Below are 21,761 nucleotides of genomic sequence, written 5' to 3'. Positions count from 1 at the left end.
GTGCAGGATTTACAGTACCCAAGGGTATCACATCAAAAGAAGCACTATTTGCATTGTAGGAACTAGTTTTGTATATTACGATAATTTTAGGCATATGGCAGAAAATATTTGTCCTTAAAAAATTACTATGACAATTAGAAGTAAACTGTTTTGAAGAAAGAACCATTTATCTAATTCACATATATTGCCTATATGGTGACTCTGCCAAAACCATAAATAAGCAAGAGTGATATTTATTCCTCCCCCCCCAAAAAATGAGTCAAATTTGTCTTATTAGGAAAAATTGTTATTGGATCCAAAACCCATGCACCACCTTGAGCATTAATGACATAAAGAAAATATTAACTAAGAGCCAAATACCCTCACTAGTTTTTCTTTTTAAAAAATAGAAGACTTTCGGGGCACCTGGATAGCCCAGTTGATTAAGCATTTGACTCTTGATTTTGGCTCAGATCATGATCTCAAAGTTGTGAGATCGAACCCTGTGTCAGGCTACACACACAGTGTGGAGCCTGCTTGGTATTCTCTCTCTCCTTCTCTCTTCCTACCCCATTTGTGCGTGTGTGTGCTCTCTCTCGCAAAAAATAAAAATAAAAATAAATTTTAAAAATTAAAAAAAAAGAAATAGAAGACTTTCTATTATACTTCTTTTTTGGAAAAAAATTGAATATAGAAACTGCAGTAAATAATTAAAGTTTATAGTTTGTTATAGGCACTTATAGTCAAGAGTTTCAGAAAAGGGAGCAGGGAAAAAATGAGGTGAATAAAACAATTGGGAAATACAAATGGCTGAAAGAGAAAGACAAGTAAAGGAAAAATAGAAAAAAAGATTGTACTTAGAAAATAGAGAAAAGGAGCGCCTGGGTGGCTCAGTCGGTTAAGTGTCCAGCTTCGGCTCAGGTCATGATCTCAAGGTTCATGAGTTCAAGTCCAACATCGGGCTCTGTGCTGACAGCTTGGGGCCTGGAGCCTACTTTGAATTCTGTGTCCCCCTCTCTCTCTGGCCCTCCACTGCTCGTGCTCTGTCTCTCTCTCCCTCTCAAGAAAATAGAGAGAAAGAAAAGAGGACAGGATCAGACTCTTCGAGAAATATGACAATTTAGGGTATTCCCACCTTAAAAATCGATGTTCTCCCAATAGCAGGTGTAAATGGGTGTAAAATTGGGAATATCACTTATCGGATTGGTTGGAGGTTTCCAGTTCCAATCATAAGGCAATATATTTCCATTAAATATAACCAATACCTTAAAATTGGTTAGGAAAATATTTCTTCGTCAAAAACTGAAACCAGAGCACCTAACCATTTCATGTTTTTTACCGCTGTGTTAATAAAACATGACAACAGGGGGATATTTCCAAGTGAAATCATCTTTTACCAAATAAGAGGGGAAGTACTGAAGGTCCCCAAACCCTCTTGGGAATAAGCTATTACTTTTTTTTAAGTTTATTTATTTTGAGAGAGAGAGAGAGAGAGAGCATGCAAGCAGGAGAGGGTCAGGCTCCACACTGTCCATGCAGAACCCGATGCTGGGGCTCCATCTCACGATTCAGAAGGTCCTGAGCCAAAACGAAGAGTCAGATACTTAACCAAGTGAGCCACCCAGGTGCCCTAGGACTAAGCTATTATTGAACATGTTTGCCAAACTATGATCTTACTCATAGTAAGAACTTTTAAATAAACTACACACCCTTCCACTACCGGCTTACCGTTAGCTGGTCCAAAAGGGAGGCAGTTCTAACAACAGACAGTAAGGCCTCAGAAGAGTTTCACTGGGGGTATGGCAGAGTTTCTACCTTGAGGGTTAGAATTCAGTGGAATGGAATAAGAATGCTAATTTTTATCACCTTCTAGAAAGGTTACTTTTCGTCTTGAAAAAAATCCTTTGAGATTACAATTGGTGTATTTATCCCAGATCTTGGATTGCCTTATTTGCATTGCATCTTTCAAGTCCATCAATGCCCCATCACCAAGAAAAATAGCATAAATATCTACTTGCCAGATGCACAATTTGTGCAAAAAACAAAAACAAAACAAGATCCAAAGAAAAATAATTTATCCTCGTATCTTCAATGTAAATTGACAATAAATTTCATATTTAAAGATTTTTTTAAATGTAAGAGAGAGAAATAAATCTGACATACCAATAGTTTTCAGTGAATTCACAGAAAAAATAGGATCTGTAATGCCAAGGGTCATGCTAAAGAGTAGGCAAGATTGCAAATCCCATGACTCTTCGTTGAATTTCAGAACGACATATCCAATTACGATGAATGCCACAACAAAGCTTATTAATCCTGTTAGGAAGACCTGTGAAACCAATTCATAACACAGTATTAGATTTAACATTTAAAGATGGCATGACTACATTTACCTAGGTAAGAATCAGACCTTGGTTATGCATTTTGTACAGTTACTCTAAAAAATAACTTTGAAAGGTATTCAGGGTTACCTGCCTCAAAGAAACCATCCCTTCCAAACAAAAGAGATTCTATCTTACTGTTACAAGAACAATTCACTAATCTTTCTTGTTGTCATTCTGGTTGTCATTCTGGTTTAATAGTTCCCAACATCAAAATGTTCTTAAAATGGAATGCAAATGTTTCCTGCTTCTGTGTAAAACATTTCCTGGTTTCCTTGGTGTTGATCTGCAGGGCTCCACGCAGAAAGAGAGGTAAAAACAAAGGGCAAAAACCACATGCCAACTGATTTGGCCCTCTTATTAAGGGCTTTCTAGAAGCCTCATTCAACAAACTTTTGTGCACATTTCATTAGCCACACTATTTTCTGAGGCTACATAGCTACCACCTGCTGAGAAACAGAATATTTCACACTGGGCCCACCACTATACCAAGCAAAATCTAGTAAGTTTCTGTTAATGAGAGAAGAGAGAATGCATATCAGATGGGCAATTAGCAGTGTCTGCCTCAGAAATAGAAACAATGTAAAACTCTTAAACAAGAAGAAGGAATTAAAGAATAACGAAAACCGACTCAACTTGATTGAGAAGGCTGAAGGAGAAGCAAAGGTGAAGCATGGCAAATGCAAAGTACAAAACTACATGTGAGAAATAAACCCAAATCGATTTCTTTTGATTTTTTAACTTATTTTTAATTCACATGCAGTGAAATTCATTCTTTTGATGTGGAGTTATAGGTGTCTTGACAGATGCATGCAGTCATGTGACCATGACCACAATTAAGAAACAGAACAGATCCATCACCTTAAAAAAAAAAAAAAATTGTCCTTAGGCTCCTCCTTTGTACTTAATTTCTTTCCCTGTCCCCAGTGCCTGGCAACAAATGATCTGTTCTCCAAACATACTCTTTTGGCTTTGCTAGAAGGAAAGTCTATGAATGGAATTATACAATAGGTAGCCTTTTGAGTCTGGTTTCCCTCTCTTGGCTAAGACATTTGAAATTCTATGTTGTGTCTATTAAAGCTCTGTTCCTTTTTCGTTGCTGGGTGGTATTCTATGGTAAGATGTATCACAATGTGCTCATTCATTCACTAGCTGAGGAACATTTGAGTTCTTTCTAGACTTTTCAGATTATGAAAAAGGCTGCTACAAAGATTCACACAGAGGTTTTAGTGTAAACATAAGCTTTCATTTCACTTCAGTAAATACACAGAAGTAGAATTACTGGGTCATATGGCAAGTGTATGTTTAACTCCGTAAGAAACTCCCAAACCATTCTCCAAAGCGGCTGTACCATTTTGCATTTTCATGCATTCTCACCAGCACTTGCTATTATCAGGCTTGTTATTGTTTCTGCTGTTGCCATTCTAATAGGTATGTAGTGGTACCTCACTGTGGTTTTAATTTGTATTTCTCCAATGGCTTAACAGTGTGGAACATATTTCCAAACACTGTTTTCCATCCAATCTTCCTTGGTGCCTCAAATCTTTTAAAATATTTTGCCCTTCTAAATCTATTTTTAATCACAATAAATATTAAGCTAGTTTTTAATTTTTTTAAATATTTATTATTGAGAGAGAGAGAGACAGAGACAGAGTGCAAGTGGGGGAGGGGCAGAGAAAGTGGGAGACACAGAATCCAAAGCAGGCTCTAGGCTCTGAAGCCGGACACCAGCTTGAACCCACAAACTTTGAGATCATGACCTGAGCCAAGGTCAGACACCAACTGACTGAGTCCCCCGGGTGCCTGGTAAAACAGCAGAGATTCTCAACATGGATAAAATAACAAAATCTAAGTATATATTATCAAAAAAAATCTAGACATAAGGACATCAAAATCTTATAAGTGGAAGAATGGGAAAATTATATCAGGAAAATACTAAGCAAAAGAAAGCTGGTATAACTACAGTAATACCAGATGAAATTGATGTAAGGCAAAGAGCATTATTTAGGGTAAAAGGGTAGCTAAATAACGGGAAAAAATTAACTAGGAAAATGATAATACTTGTAGGCACTTAATAACAGAGTTTCTACTTACATAAAGTAAAAACCAGCAGAATTTCAAGCAGAAATTGATAAATCCATAGTTATAATGGAAGCTTGTTATATTAAATTGAAAAACAACACTGGCAAAGATATAGAAACCAGACTTCATAATAAACAAAATAATCTACTGAACTAATTTAGACCCCTGCACTCAACAATGGGAGAATGTATATTCTTGTAAAGCAAAGAACATTTTGGAAAAGTGAGGTACTAGGCCACAAAGCACATCTCCACAAACCACAAGAGTTGATATACAAAACACACTCTCTAGTCATAATGTGATAAAAGAAATAACGATAAAAGACCATATTTGGAAATTTTAAAATAACTTCTAAGTAATTAATGGGTTAAAAACAAATAATCCAATTAAAAATGGGCAGAGGACCTGAATAGATTTTTTTCCAAAGAAGACACATTGATGGCTTATAACAGACACATGAAAAGACAACATAACAAGTCACCAGGGAAATGCAGATCAAAACGAAAATAAGCTATCACCTCACACCTGTCAGAATGGCAAGTATCAAAAAGGCAAGAAATGGATAAGTGTTCACAAGGATGTAGAGAAGAGGGAACCCTCTTGTGCTGTTGGTAGGAATGGAAATTGGTGCAGCCACTGTAGAAAACAGTATGGAGATTCCTCAAAAAACTAAAACTAGAAATACCATAAGATCCAGTAATCCCACTTCTAGGTATTTATCCAAAGAAAATAAAACACTAATTCAAAAAGATATATGCATCCCTCCTTACTGCAGCATTATTTATAAGAGCCAAGATATACAAGCAACCTAAATGTCCATCGATAGATAAGTTGGATAAAGAAGATGTGGCATTTATATAGAGACACAGCCATAAAACAATGAAATCTTGCCATTTGCAACAACATGGATGCACCTATTACACTAAGTGAAATTAGTCAGAAAAAGACAAATACCATATGATTTCATTTATGTGTGGAATCTAAAAAACAAAGTAAATAAATAAACAAAAACCAGAAATAGACTCAATAACACAGAGAACAAACAGAGGATTACCAGAGGGCTGGAGGATGTGGGCAAAGTAGCCGAAGGGGCCAAAGAGGTACAAACTTTCAGTTATAAAATAAGTAAGTGACAGGGATAAAAGTACAGCATAAGGAAGATAGTCATTAATATTGTAATAACTTTGTAGAATGACAGATGGTAACTACACTCATCATGGTGAGCATTTCATATGTATGTGATTGTTCACTCACTGTGATATACTGAAATTAATATAATATTGTATGTCAACTACACTTCAATAACAAATAAATAAACAAACAAGTAAAATTCTTCCACACATGAAGGAAAAAAAAATCAACAGGTCAAAGAAAAAAGTATAGTAAAAATTTTAGATAGGTTTGGGATGATAATGAAAACACTAAAAATCAAAACACGTGGGTGAAGCTAAAAGAGTAGTCATAGAAAAATTTTAAACCTTAGATGTACAAAATACAAAAAAAAAGAAACCTAAAAATCAATCAACTAATGTCTGCCTCAAGATGTTAGAAAAAGTACAGAATAAAACCAAACAAAATAAAATATTCTTTGAAAGAAAAAATAAACTCGTCTGGAAGCATGATTAAGAAGAAAGAGAAAGCCACAAATAAAACAATTTTAGCAGTGAAAACGGGCAAATCTACAGATATAGTGGAGGTGAAGAATTCAGGTTCTGCCATTTATCAGCCTTGTTTGTGACCTCTAAGCCACGATTTGTTGATACATAAAATGGAAATATTTACTCAGTGCCTTATCACACTGGTCACTCAGCAAATACAGATTCCTTCTCCCTTCTCTTCAATTCCCTTTACTTAGTGGTTCCACAGAAGAAGGAGGGTAGAACTAAAAATGTGAGATTTGTGAATTATTAATCTTCTTTATAGACAAAACATATTTTCTGCTAACATAAACAAGACTGACCATAATTTGTTTTAAGATGTGTTCTTACCTGCCAAAGCATATTCTTGAGTATATAAAAGTCCACATCCAAAGCAGCCATAAATATAATTATAGGTGAAAAATAACAATAAAGTGAAAAGCTTGGTGTTTTCAGAAGAGGGTAGACAATTTCGTGCACCTAAACTAACAAAGATAAATATGAAATTAGCTGGCTGCCATTTTTAGGTATTAGAAATTGGAATTAGGTAATTTGAGGTATTAGAAATTGATGCTATATCAATCAATGTAAGTTTTAGTATATTCCAATATGCAACTAATGAGAGATTATCTACAAGGTCAGTTTTGAGGGTCTTGTAGGTTTCACGATCTGTCCAGATGAGTTATATGTACAGTCCACTGTTCATCAGAGAATTGTGTGAGTTTGGGCTACACAAACACTGCTTGTGGTAAGTACTGTAATCCGTGTTTTCAAAAGTGATACCCCTGCCACTAGTGATCCCTGAGAGCATTTTAGATGTTCACAAGTATTTTTTATTTGACTGTTAGATGTTTATTCTAATTGGCATTAAGACAGAAAAGAGAACCTTGCACAGTACTTGTGATTTCACAAACATTTGCTTAGGATTTTAAAGTCCTTCGGTGAGGGACACCTGGGTGGTTCATTTGGTCAAGCATCTGACTCTTGATCTCACAGTTCATGAGACTGAGCCCTGCATTGGGCTCTGTGCAGAGCCTGCTTGGGATTCTCTCTCTCCCTCTCTCTCTGTCCCTCCCCGACTCATTCGCACTCTCTCACTCTCACTCTCTCTCAAAAGTAAACATTAAAAAAGAAATGCTCGGGGCTCCTGGGTGGCTCATTCGGTTAAGTGTCTGACTTCGGCTCAGGTCATGATCTCGCAGTTTGTGAGTTCAGGCCCCACGATGGGCTCTATGCTGACAGTTCAAAGCCTGGAGACTGCTTCAGATTCTGTGTCTCCCTCTTTCTCTGCCCCACTAGTGCTCTGTGTGTGTCTCTCTCAAAAATAAATAAACATTTAAAAAAAATAAAAAGAAATGCTCTTGCCTTAAAAAAAAAATAAAGTCAAGTAGAGAAAAATAATACATAGATAATAGCACATATTGTGAATATAAGGCATAAATCATGAAGGTTGTACACAGATGAATGGAAGAGATAGCAACAATGATTGAAAAGCTGGAAATATTCCCTTCTAAAAAGTTTTTGGCTCAACTAATAGTTTAATCTCCATTACTTAACCTCTCTGTGCCTCAGTTTCCTCATCTGTAAAATGGGATACAGTACCTACTTCCACTGGGTTTCTGTGAAGACCAATGAATTAACTCAAGAATTGATGATAAGTTGAGCACAGCATAACACATAGAGAAGTTGAATCACTACGTTGTACACCTGAAACTAAGGTAACATTGTGTGTCAACCATAAATTTTTAAAATTAAACAGCTCCATATTTCACTGGAAAAAAAGAAATATTACTATTTCTTACTAATTCTACTATTTCTATAACTTATTACTAAGTTAATAAATTAATAAACACAAAGCACTTAAAAGAGACCCTGGCACATAGCAAACACTCAAAAGACGTTAGTAGTAATGGTGGTGTTTAGAAGAATAACAGGAGGTTTTTACAATCCTAGAGAGGTACAAGCATCATCTCCATTTTTTAAAAATAAAAGAATGAGTGGAGCCAAATCGTTACTGATCACACTGCTATGCACTTGAAGTCAAGAGTTAATAAATAAAATTTTTCTTGTATCTGTATTATATACTACATGACACATTTTGCATTTAATCTGGCAGTCAGAAAAGAGTAACCATGCTTCATTATGACAGTAACAGCTGCCTTTTATAACTAGAGGCTCCACAGGTATTGAAGACTATTCCACAGATGAAACCAGTATACAGAGAGGGGAAGGAAACAGGAGTAAGGCTCCAAAGGCAGACGATGAAGAACCCAAGAATGCAGTCGAATTTTCCTTACTTCCATACTAGCATTTTATCTTCTGCTTCTCTAATATGTCTCTTATACTGTATGGTTTTTCATTTTCAAAATTTTTAATGGCAGATGAATTCTTTTCAGGAACTGTTCACATTTTTTTAAAATTCCATACATTCAGGGATAGCGTTGAGAGTGGACCTTGATTTTGGTTTCTGTTCTTTCACTTACTAATTTATTGTACATACATTACCTGAACAAAACTGTGAGCCAGTTGTCCTATCATAAATCCTGACACAGAAAGAATTATCAAAACAATGACTTCAGAATTCCTTAGACAGGTCTTCAAAAATCCTGAAGAAATACATGTATGTGTTATTTATACAAAATGTATAGTTTCAAAACAATTTAATATCCTCTTTCTCTAGGTACTTAATTTCAAACTTTCCGAGTGTCAGGGTGCCTGGGTGGCTCAGTCGGTTGTGTCCAACTTTGGTTCGGGTCATGATCTTGCAGTTCATTAGTTCGAGCCCCACATCGGGCTCTGTGCTGACAGCTCAGAGCCTGCAGCCTGCTTCGAATTCATCTCCTTCTCTCTCTCTCTGCCCCTCCCTTGCTCATGCTGTGTGTGTGTGTGTGTGTGTGTGTGTGTGTGTGTGTGTGTGTGTGTATGTCTCAAAAATAAACACTAAAAAATTTTTTTAATAAATAAACTTCCTGAGTATCATATCGCTATGAATAAATAATTGATAGCTGTTACAAATGCTGTCTCTTTAAGACATACAAAATGAAGCATCTCTCACAGGTAAATTTGGAAAATACTGAAATTCCAGCAACCTCCCATTTGCCCACCCAGTGGCCCATTATGATCACTGTACAGGTATCTTATCTGTGGGTCTGATGATGAGAAATTATGAAAAGCCAAACTTCATATCAACCTATTACACCTTTTATTAGTACTCATCCTAAACTACAGCAATATATATTCTATAGTTTTCCTAAAAGCCAGAAATACTTTTAACTGAGCTCTAACTATGGAGAAAACTGGCTTCGCCAGACAAGTAACAGAAGACATGTGTTATTCTCTGCCTACATGTATTATCTTGCCTTGAAGCTCTCTCCTCTGTCCAAGATTATTCAGTTCTTATCTCCAGAAGGAATATATAGACTATAATCCAATTAATTTATGCCTAGGGCAAGATTCTGGCATCCCATTCACTGCCTTCCAGCTACAGGTCATGCCAAGTTGGTAGATATTAATTGAATACTTCTTTTGCATAGGGCTAAAGAAATGTTTCTTGAACCATTTTTGTAATGCCCTTTATTGCTAGAGCACTTGTCCCTATGTAATCATCAAGGATCTGGAGCTGGTGAAATTCATGGTCACCAGCGCCTCTTAGTACGACAGGAGACCAATGTCATTAGTGTGTGTTTTAAAGATTCACCCCAGAAAAGGCAATTTTGCTCCCTGACATGATAGGTAAAATTGAAGAAGTTTTTATGAATGTTTGCTTCATTATTTCTTTATACTCTTCCTAATTCAAGAAAGGATTTTAAAACAGCTGACCTTTTTTCCCAAAGAAAAAAATGTTAAAGGGGACTAGACGCTTTTCTCCAATCACTAGTGTTGAATTGTGGAATAAAGTACCTGTGTTTTTTAATATGGTATTTTATCTGCATGAATATCATTAACCATACCTATCGAATTCTTTAAAAAATTTTATTTTAAGTTTATGTATTTTTAGAGAGGGAGAGAGCATGTGCATGTGTTGGTGAGGGGCAGAGAGAGAAGGAGAGAATCCCAAGCAGGCTCCGAACTGTCAGCGTGGAGGCTCAAAATCACGACCAGTGAGATCATGACCTGAGCTGAAATCAAGAAGCGGACACTTAAGGGACTGAGCCACTCAGGCGCCCCATACGTATTGAATTCTTAATTATCATTTAAGAGGCCTTTCCTTGTGAATTCTCTCCTAATTGCCCACTAGGGTGTGGGGTGGATGGCATCCTCCCAGAAGTAAAATCACTTCAAAAGCCATGATAGAATGGACAGAAGTGATGACTTCAAGTATGCAAATTGTGAAACGTATGTGTGGGTCTTATTTGCCCCAGTCGTCGTCCCCTCATCCCAGATTTATTGGTCAGGTTAAGCCTGGCAGGCAGGCAGCATGAGGCTCTCCTCCACGTTACCAGAGATTCTGGACCACAACTTTACAGTTAAACTAACCACATTGTATTGTAATTATTGTTTGCCTGTCTCCCCCATGAGGGGACTATTTCCGCTTCTGCCTACCATTCTGCTGTGCTCAGCAAATGTCACCAAAGGAAGGGACACAGTATAGATGCTACTTATAATTAAAGGAAACTAGACTGTCAGCATTCACTCACATCTTACAATTTCATTGGACTTCTTCTTTATGGAAGTTGTGATCACTTTCTACACTAAGAAAGGTTCAGAGGGCAGAGGAAAGATGAGATCTACAAATTACTTCTTACCTCCCAGGACAATCGTGAAACACACAAGCATTGTGAAATGCCCATTTACAATAGTGTAGCCAGCTGTCTTGCCACAGAGTAATTCTGTCCTGCTGCTGTTATCTTCTCTTTGCACCCAGAAGAAAGAGTTCATTTTTGACACTGCTTTTTCAGTCCTAACTTGATGAATTCAGATGTGAGTTACTACTTTCACTACCACAGACTAACCTGTTACAAGATGCAAAAAGAAGAAAATGAGACTTGCCAAGTTCCAGCACATCCACATTCTTCCTAAGATTGTACATTTCTTCTTGCCACAGGGCACACATTGATACTGTCTGTTCTACCTCTTGCTCCAAGAATGTTTCAAATTTTTAATGTTTATTTATTTTTGAGAGAAAGAGACAGAGCGTGAGCGGGGGAGGGGCAGAGAGCAAGGGAGACACAGAATCTGAAGCAGGCTCCAGGCTCTGAGCTGTCAGCACAGAGCCCGACGCGGGGTTCAAACTCCCAAACCAACCACGAGATCATGACCTGAGCTGAAGTCGGACGCTTCACCAACTGAGCCACCCAGGCACCCCATCCAAGAACGTTTTATAGGAACACTAACAGCAGTGTGTTTCTTCCTCACACTTCTACACATGCATGGAGGCGTGACTCCATTGATTTCTGCACTTAACCATCATATGATCTAGTGATGTATTTGCCTTCCACATTGGACAGTGAGTTTCTCAAGGGCCAGGGCTGAATATTATTTTTCTTACACACAGTACAAGGCACATAATAGGCTCTCTATAATATTTGATGAACCGAACTTTTTGAGGGGGAGCTCTTCCTCCATGGGTATAAATCATTCTGGAATTCCCCTTTACTATTTCAATCCCACATCCCCTTTTTCCTTTCTTGGGCCCTTCCAAATCCAAAATGGTTTCCCATTTGGGGAGGTCAATGTTGAGTCACACCGATAAGGTGGGGCAGGGGAGGAGGGTAAATAACCTAAAAACAAAGGAAAAGACTAAATTTGAGGTTTTATCATATGGTGCCTTTAAGTGAATTAGAAAAAGTCCCCCTTCCTGATGACAGGGCACATGGTTTGTGCAGGGATTTCAGCCTCAGTACCTATGCTCAGCTGGTGCCCTTGTGTAGAACATAGCCTGCACAAATCTATTTCGTGGTCCTGAGAAGGACTCATTCTGTTTTATTTTTCCTTGCAGTTAACCTTAACCTGAAAATTCCTAGAGGTTCCTGAAGTATCCCCAATAATATTTAGAGTTAATCTTTGGTTCTTTGTTTTGCACTTGTCTATAAGCCATATTCTGATGTGAAGCAGAAATGAGATTCAAAGTGCTGCATCTTCAAATCACTTCACATGTCCCTCAAATAACCCTCCACATCCCTGGCATTCTCACATCCTGCTATCCCCACCTGTCATTACAGCACCGCTCTCAAATCAAGTTCTTCTCCAAGTTACCAAGACCAGAGGTACCATCTTTCAAGACTAAGCTGGTTCAGAGTGGAAATCAAGATGAAAGCTCTTGAAAATCACAAAGAACGAACGACGCTCAGCTCTGCGTCTGTTTGCCAAGGACAGTACTGCCAACTGATATCACACTGAAAGCCATTTCCATACCTAATTCCCATTGGTTGCTTGCCAACTTACTTTCATTCTGATTGGCTACATATATCATCCCCCACTCCCAATCCAGAAGCAGCTAAGTGATCTAGTTCCAGAGAAGCTTGCATTTCTTAATGCTCAAGCTGTGTCTATACCCACAACTGTTTTAACTGATTTTCTTTGCCTGCCATGGTCATACACCATGTAGACAGAGCCTCTTCCTACATGTTTTTAAATATATATTCTTGTTTTTCTTTCTCCAGCCCTAATCCTCTTTAACACTGCCTGGTCTCCCTTTTGATTTTTTCATTTATCCTTTTCCATTTTCTCTTTTTCTACCTATCCTTCCTTTTCAATGGGAATTTCTCACTTTTGGTACTTAATTTGAAGAAACAATATTACTCTTCATAGGAGGACAAATGTATCCCAAATTATGCGATGCCAAGCTTAATAGATTTTTGCCTCAAATATAATCACTAAAAACAAATACAGTATAAATTTAAACAAATAAACATTATTCATCAATTTGTAGTTTATTTCCAAGGAAGTTACTTGTGACAATGAAATTCTACTCTCTCATTCCTTTGTCATTCCAATCTAATCCTCTCCCCAGGGCATCATGGATACCGCCACAGCAGTGAGATTACTAAATTTGTCATCCATTTTCTCCATCACTACGTATCAAAGAAGCTTTGGCAAATGAAAGTCTCAATTTCTACTTGAAACTTTAAAGAGTTTTAGTCAACAGTTCTATGTCTGGCCCTGATTGCAGCAACCACCATTGGTTGCTGCCCATAAACCATTCTCCAAAATATTTGTATTTTGTTGTTGACTGGTATGGTTCTTTTAAACCACTCAGCCCATAAATTCCAAGGACCATGTTTTTTTGTTTGTTTTTTTTTAAATTGTCTTATCATAGGGTCTGAGAGACCCATTCCTTTCTCTTTCCCATGCCCTTACTTAAGTCTCCTAGTTACCAAGTTTACTACCATTTCTCCCATTTTCATCTTTGTGTTATCTATACCACTTGTTGCCTTGAATTCTCTCAACTGCTTCACATAATTTTGAGTAACATCCTTCCACCTTCCATCTAGTTCCTATCCTGCTGTCCCCTCAGGCTCACTTGGGTCACCTAGACCCTACAGGTAAGTCTCATGAAGCTTTACATTTCAAAATTCAGTTTCTCCATGGTTTTTAGAAAAATCCTCATACCTCAAGAATACTTGGACAAAATTCATAGTTGGCTCTAGGTTACACATAGTTCCTCTAGTGATCGCACATAACTAAAATACAGAGATGATCAAATTCCTTTACATTACAATCTTTCCCATAGAGCTTTAAAGAAAAGCAATAATAGGGGCGCCTGGGTGGCTCGGTTGAGCGTCTGACTCTTGATTTCGGCTCAGGTCATGATGTCACGGCCATGAGATGGAGCCCGCACAAGGTGCTGCACTGACAGCACAGAGCCTGCTTGAGATTCTCTTTCTCCCTCTTTTTTTCTCCACCCCCCCCCCCCCGCCATGCTTGTGTACATGCACGTTGGCTTGGTCTCTTTCTCTGTAAAAATAATTTTTTTAATTTAAAAAAGAATAAAAAAAGAAAAGCAATAATAAATCTGTGTGTCACCATTTTTGGCAGAGCCAGCTGAGTAGACTGTGACAGCTTTAGGAGTTGAGGGCTGAGGGGCTGCCCAGGATGTTCTCCCCCAACCCCATATTCTGATAATAGATTATATTATTAGAATCCTTTCTCTTTCCCATATTCTGATAATAGATTATAGTATCTGACTGAGACAAGGTTGGTTAGTCATAACCCTAATGCATCCCCCTAATACAATGATTGGTTCAGGGATGGTCATGGGACTCAGGACCATTTAGATGGTTCCTCAGCTTGGTATATATCACTGTCAAGACAGAGAGAGCTGTTCTCTTTGCATTTGGTTTCTAGCTATGACAATGATTGCCTAGAGCAGCTGGAGGTCATCCTCCCAGATGCACTGAGAAAGTCCACCTCAAGTCGGAGCAATTCCAGAAGGTGCCACCTTAGATATCTCTGAGGTCTTATGACCTCACAATCCCGCCTGAGATTTTATCTTTTCTCAGAATCCATTTCTTATTTTGAGACCTTTTGCCTTCTAGAAAGGCTGGGAATGAGAAACACTTTTATTTTTAAACTCAGTGGGTACTGGCTCCATTATATTTCTTCTAAATTTCATTTGAAAACTGAACTGTTCACTTTTGGCTCATCTCTCTCCTCTCATGTTGTAGCAGAAGCAGCCAGGTGGCACTTGAACACTATCTAGAAAAATCCTTAGCAGGACCATTGAGTTCATTACTTAGACAACAGTGTGGTCAAATTTACCACCATCACATAACAAGGGCCTCTCTTCTCCAGTTTCTAATAACATTTTCTTCCCCTTCCTATAAACTCCCACTAATAACCTCCCAGAGACCTTTAAAGATTCTGCAGACTTTCACGAACACTCTCCTCTAGGTCCTCTGGGGTTCCAAAAAGGCAATATCACATATTTTAGGTACTTCTGGTACTTAATTTGAAGAAACAATATTACTCTTCATAGGAGGTCAAATGTATCCCAATTATGCGATGCCAAACTTAATAGATTTTTGCCTCAAATACAATCACTAAAAACAAATATAGTATAAATTTAAACAAATGGACATTATTCATCAATTTGTAGTTTATTTTCAAGGAAGTTATCTTGTGACAATGAAATTCTACTCTCTCATTCCTTTGTCATTCCAATCTAATCCTCTCCCCCAGGAGAGGGGTTTGTTATGTCATTTTCTCACTTCCACAGTCTAAAATGTGTATGTTATACATTACTGCATAACAAAGAGACACAAAACTTAGTAGGTTAAAACAACAACAATCATTTATTTAGCTGACATCTACAATTTTAGCAGGACTCAACAGAGAAGGCTCCATACTGCATTGGCTGTGGTGGCTTGATTGAAGGATCTGCTTCCGAGATGGCTCACTAGCAGTGACTGTTAGCTGAAGCTCAGACAGGGCTGTGGGTTAGGGCCTCAGTTTCTGTCCATATGGGTCTCTCCACACAGACTGGTTTCCAAGACTGAGCATCTCAAATGAACTAGCTGGAAACTGCATCACCTTTTATGATCTATGGAAATCACATAGTATTACTTCCACGATAAGCACAGGCCTGCCCAGATTCAAGAGGAGATAGTAGAGACCCACCTCTCTATGTGAGGAATGTCACGATTACATTGTAAGAAGAGCATGTAGGACAGGAGATGGGGCCAACTTGGAAAATACAATGTATCACATTTTAGATTAAAAAAAATCAGAGTGTATTGTCAGCCCTTTATAATTTGGGGCATCATGTTCACCTTAATAGCATTCTGCCTGCTCCAGCTCAGTCTAGAGCAGTTCTCAAAGGCTGGACCATAGACCAGTGGTGATTCATGACAAAAGTTCCATCATACGTGGCATAATGAGAAAAATATAACAGTTCATAATAAAGCTTAATTTATTCAATTTAAAGGACAGAACCTAACAATGAAGTCACACCTTCCCTTCTTTTCTGATGTTAAAATCTTCTCTTTTATTAAATAACAGTGATAGCAGATAGTAATTGTTTTCTTAATGATGTCATATGAATCTCCTCCATTTTTTCACATTTTTCCAATTAAACTACAGAAGTCTCAGGAACCACTGTCTAGCGTTTATCATAGCACTGAATTTAGCCTTTACTTGAGCCCTTTCTAAATAATTTAATTTACTAGTCTGCACATTGAAATTGTAATTACTCTACGGGTGTTCAGAAGAAGTCCTGCACCTACCTGTGTAGCAGCTCAAACTCAAAACATATGGGCATTTGAACTCTCCTATGAATAAATGTATAATTCAATGCAACAACAGATCACAAGAAGTACTATATCTCTCTAAACTCAGATCCTCACATCAGCAGAATCTTTGACATGGGATCCAGGAATCCTTTGGTAATCACCAGGTTCACATGCCTAAAAACTAGTACAGCATTCAAGATGAAGGTCAGAAAACAGAGGAGAAACTAGATACACAGTCATGACGTTTTATGTGTGTGGGGCCAGAGAAGCGGGAATCGCAACAGGGCACCAGCACAAAGAAGGTGATGGAGAGAAGGGTTCAGGAGTCATTTTTAGAAAGAACTCTATGAATAAGGTAGCACCAAAAGAGAATTCATTCAACTGTTATTTACTAACTTACTACCTTATGGGCTCTTGAGGTATGAAGAAAAACATGACAAATCCCCTACCCTCAAAAAGCTCATAATCCGCAAGGGAAGACAAATATGTGAACAATTAAATAGAATATATATGTGGCTATTAGCACTACAGATACTCCAGAGAAAGAGGGATTAGTTCTTCCTAACACTGGGGATAAAAAAGGTCACAGGGTGAAGAATTATAGACTGCTTTGCCAAAGGTCAGAATAGGCTTTTTTTTTTTTCATCTTTATTGAGGCATAACTGACATAGAAACTTGTAAGACAGACTGACTTTTGAGAAGTTTCCATTGCTGGAGGCAAGATGAAGAATAGGAATTGGCATCTTAGTTCAGGCTGCTATAACAAAAGACCACAGCTGGCTACTTTATAAACAACAAACACTTATTTCTTACAGTTCTGGAGGCTGGGAAGTCCAAGATTATGGTGCCAGAAGATTCAGTGTCTGGTGAGAGCCTACCTCCTATACGGCTCATTTTGCTGTAACCTCACATGGGTGCTAAGGGCAAGGGAACTGTCTGGAGGTCTCTTTTATAAGAACCTAATCCCATTCAAGAGGGTTCTGCCCTCATAACCTAATCACCTCCGAAAGGCTCCACCTCCTAATACTGTCACTTTGAGCATTAGATTTTAACATGTGAATTTGCAGAGGGGAGGAGTGGGGGCATGACATACAACACATTCAGACCACAGCAGCTGGTAAAGGAGTTAGAAAAGCAGTAAAGGAACCACAATGACATAAGGGTGCCAGTCAAGGAGTTTTAAAAAGACAGCGTTACTACATACATCAAAAGCTTCAAGAAGTTGGAAGAGAAGAACTAAAAGGCGAATAAAGGAGAGAGAGGTTTATTTTATATTAAGGATCTCCAGAACTGTCTCAGTTTTATCTATGAATCTTTGAAGTAAGATTCAGGAATCATCCCCCTAATCATCAGGACCACATTGCCTGGAAGGTAACGACATACTCAAGATCAAGGCTCAGAAAATACGGTAGAAACAATTAAAATGGCAACTAGCCTTGTCCCAAATTACTGCAGTCCTTAAAGGTAACAGACTTCTCACAATGTACAATAGTAAGAGAGCAGAGCCAACACAGATAGACCTCCTTCCTTGTAGAACTCCACAAACACCCATTGGATCTACCAGAGGGAGTGAGAGTTATTGCCCTATTCTTTTGCTTAAGGCAAAAATGGAATGGAATTGCTGAAATGGAATTGCTCATGCATAAAAAAGATCTCAAAACTTAAAAATCTGTGACACAAATTTAAAGTGTTATCTCAAAACCGTAGTTGAGAAAGTGTCAACTGATGAGCAATTACTGAATTGCTTTTTTCTTTTCCATCCCCTCTATAATGAAAAACTAGCTTTTAGTGTAGGACAAAAAAGAAAAGGTCTTAAGAACAACACATAAATGTGGTTGTTTTTTTTTAACATGTTGTTTCTATAAAAATTTTCAGGAAAATCAGAGTAGTAGAAGGTTTGGGGGCTTTTAGATAAACTAGGGGAAAAAAAGACATTCCAAACCACTAATATGAAACCAAACCAACACTGATATTTAAAACATAAAAAATAGGGGGTGCCTGGGTGGCTCAGTCGGTTAAGCATCCAACTTCGGCTCAGGTCGTGATCTCACAGTTGGTGAGTTCGAGCCCCACGTCAGGCTCTGTGCTGACAGCTCAGAGCTTGGAGCTCGAAGCCTGGAGCCTGCTTCCAATTCTGTGTCTCTTTCTCTCTCTGCCCCTCCCCCACTTGTGCTCTGTCTCTCTTCATCAAAAATAAATAAATGTAAAAAAAAATTTAAATCATAAAAAATATAAAATAGAACAGAAAGATAGCATGGAGTCCAGTTAAAATATCTATATTGTCAAACCTACAGAATAAGGGAAATCTAAATATACATGTGTGTGTGGAGAGAGAGAGAGAGAGAGAGGAGGAGGAGGAGGAGGAGGAGGAGGAGGAAGCTAAAGAAATGAGCAGATTTTACTAAAAGACTAAATCCCACCTCACAGGTAAATTTTAATTTGGATATAAAAAGTAATAGTTGTAGGAGCGCCTTGGTGGCTTAGTCAGTTAAGCATCCGACTTCGGCTCAGGTCATAATCTCCCAGTTTGTGAGTTCAAGCCCCGCGTCAGGCTCTGTGCTGACAACTCAGCCTGGAGCCTGCTTCAGATTCTGTGTCTCCCTCTCTCTTTGCCCCTTCCCCGCTGGCGCTCTTGCTCTCTCTCTATCTCTCTGTCTCTCTCAAAAATAAACATTAAAAACAAAACAAAAAAAGTAATAGTTGTTTAAGAAGAGGACCCTGAGGGGAGCCCGGGTGGCTCCTTCAATTAACTGTCCGACTCTTGATTTCAGCTCAGGTCATGGTATCATGGTTGGTGGGATTGATTCTCATGTTGGGCACAGAGCCTGCTTGGGATTGGGGTTCTCTCTCTCCGTTTATGTCACTCCACTCCCTTGCTTGAGTGATCTCTCTCAAAATAAATAAGTAAACCATATAATTAAAAAAGAAGGAAGAAGGAAGAAGAAGACGAAAACCCCGAGCCAAACAATTCTTAATATATCCTTGCTCCAGAATGTCTTCCCATAGCTTTTCTTTTGAAAGAGGGAGAACAAACTTTTCCTCTGGAAATAGCTAATATGTCTTTTCTAATAGAATTCTTCAGTTAAATGGAAATTTCCTGCCTCTGTTAGAAAACTGTTAGATTCTCTATATAGCTTTTAGAGCTTCCAGAGAGACTTTGTGAGTGATTCACACCCACACTGTCTGGAAGCAGCATGTGGAACTCACACGGAGCCACGCTTGAAGCAGAGGCAAGGACAGAGCGTCTGGAATTACACGTGCTGAATAGGGTAAAACAAAAAAAGGGTGATTCATACCTAAACATTCTTATAAAGCCCTACATGTATTTTCTTAACTTCAGTTGGCATGAGTAAGTTTGCTTTTATAAATATTAGAAGAAAGTGTGGTCTTTTACAAAATATATATTCAGTAGAAGGTAAGATCTTGACTTCTTTTCTGACCATGGCTTAGACTACAGATTTGGCACTTTTCACTTGACCTGGAAGGAAGCAGATTTTAAAATTACATTTAATTAGCTTGTCATATAAAACAAAAATGAAGCCAGTTGTAAAATAATTGCCAGTCTGAACCAGTCATTAATCAAGCCTTGGGGCTGGTATGTCAATTCTAGTATTCTCCTCCACCTTTTTTTTTTTTTAATTTAAAGGTATGAGGTCACATTTCCCATATAATTGGTATTATTGTTCCTAATTCTGCCATTGAATAGAATAACTGAATAAACTGCTTAACCTCACCAGTCTTCACTTTCCTCCTTGTAACTTGAGGGGGTCATTTGAGAGGTCCCATCAAGACTAACACTTCCATCATGTGAAGGTATAAGATACTGGGGTGCTTGGAGGGGGTATAGAAGACCTGAGGGGGGCAGAGAGGTGATTCTTCCTTAGTGATGAGAAGGGAAGGAGGGAGAGGTGATGGACCAGGCTAACAGCAGTGGTAGAACAGAGAGAGAGGGTGAGAACCAGATTGTACCACAATGACAGGGAGAGAGGGTGAGAACCAGATTGTACCAGGTCTTAGTCATCTCACTTTTGGACTATGTTGGTCTCACTTCCTCTAGTCTCTTCTCCATCCATTTTATAAGGAAAGCCATATTATTCTCTCCTACTGAATCCTTCTTCTCTGCTTACCCCAAAGCATTTAATGGCAGCCCTCTGCCCCAGATAAAGACCAAACTTCTAAGCTTATAATTCAGTACTTTTAATGAAATGAGCACCAGTTAACTTTTCAACCTTATTTTTCACTGTTCCTCACAGACTTCACTATAATTAGCCAGATGGATCCTGGCCACTTCCCCACTCCCACCTTCAAGCCTTTTGTCAACCTAGTGTGCCTTCATTCCAGAACTCCCTTCATATTCCAACCTGGCTACCCATCCTTTCAGACAATTCCTCTTTCTTCATGATGCTTCCTCCTAATAGCTAGGCTTCTCTGAACATACACAGTACTGAGTTTATCTTTTCTAGTTTGTAGTTTTCACAAACTAGGTAGTAGGCTGCTTAAAGACAAGGATGGTGTAAAGCATCTGTCTCCCTTCAGGGGACCTAGGAGTGTGCTATCTATGCATATGCTCAATAGACGTCTGGTAAAGATGGTAAGGGATACTCTGCCATACTACCTAGATTAGATTGTCTTAACCTTTAAAAAACCATAGCCCCTTTTGATTAAAAAAAAAATCTTGCATACTCATAATCCAACATTCAAAAGAATGGGTTCACATCATATACAAAAAATAACTTAGATTGGACCATAGAGCTAAATGAAAAAAGCTAAAACTACAAAAGTCTTACCAAAAAGCCCATAAGAGTAAGTGCTGGTGACCTTGGGTTAGGCAATGTATCCTAGATACGACACTGCACACATAAGCAACAAAAGGAAAAATAAGGTCAACTGGACTTCACACTTAAAGGCTTTTTTGCTTCAAAGGACACAATCAAGAAAATGAAAAGATAATCTACAGAATGGGAGAAAATATTTGCAAATCACATATCAGATAAGGGAATTGAATTCAAAATACATAAAGAACTCTTACAAGTCAACAAGAAAAAGACAACCCAATTTAAAAGTGGGCAAAGGAGTCAAATAGACACGTCTCCAAAGAAAATATACAAATAGCCAGTCAGCACATGAAAAGATGTTTAACATGATTAATAATTAAGGAAATGCAAATCTGAACTATATTAAGGTATCACTTCACACCCACTAGGATGGCTAAAAGTTTTTTAAAAGACAATGATAGGGGGCGCCTGGGTGGCTCAGTCGGTTAAGTGTCCGACTTCGGCTCAGGTCATGATCTCACAGTTTGTGGGTTTGAGCCCCGCATGGGGCTCTGTGCTACCAGCTTGGAGCCTGGAGCCTGCTTCGGATTCTATGTCTCCCTCTCTCTCTGCCCCCTCCCCTGCTCATTCCTTCTCTTTCTCTCTCTCTCTCTCTCAAAAATAAATAATAAAGATTAAAAAAAAATTTTTTTAAAGGACAACGATAAATGTTGATAATGTCGTGGATAAATTGGAATC

The 21,761-nt window shown here is 38.3% G+C and overlaps 2 protein-coding genes across 2 annotated transcripts in view; both read right to left on the bottom strand.

The window, feature by feature from the left end:
* SLC9C2 (solute carrier family 9 member C2 (putative)) overlaps nt 1-10,957 on the bottom strand; it is an 82,740-nt gene extending 71,783 nt beyond the window's left edge. The window contains exons 1-4 of the mRNA XM_047077317.1: nt 10,825-10,957; nt 8,585-8,685; nt 6,431-6,559; nt 2,143-2,308 (exon numbers count right to left, since the gene is read on the bottom strand). Of these exons, the coding sequence (XP_046933273.1) occupies nt 2,143-2,308; nt 6,431-6,559; nt 8,585-8,685; nt 10,825-10,957 (529 nt within the window). The remainder of the gene's footprint in view (nt 1-2,142; nt 2,309-6,430; nt 6,560-8,584; nt 8,686-10,824) is intronic.
* A 4,331-nt stretch (nt 10,958-15,288) lies between these two features.
* Nucleotides 15,289-21,761, bottom strand: part of ANKRD45 (ankyrin repeat domain 45) — a 42,333-nt gene continuing 35,860 nt past the window's right edge. Inside the window, exon 5 of the mRNA XM_047077316.1 lies at nt 15,289-15,560. Coding sequence (XP_046933272.1) covers nt 15,547-15,560 — 14 coding nt within the window. The 3' untranslated portion in view covers nt 15,289-15,546. The remainder of the gene's footprint in view (nt 15,561-21,761) is intronic.

The sequence above is a fragment of the Lynx rufus genome, unplaced genomic scaffold, assembly GCF_022079265.1.
Source record: "Lynx rufus isolate CCGP_SWC_20201006 ecotype Redwood Valley unplaced genomic scaffold, mLynRuf1.p SCAF_15, whole genome shotgun sequence".
Lineage (NCBI taxonomy): Eukaryota > Metazoa > Chordata > Mammalia > Carnivora > Felidae > Lynx > Lynx rufus.
Note: the sequence above shows the minus strand (reverse complement) of the source record. Positions and strands in the feature narration are given on the sequence as shown.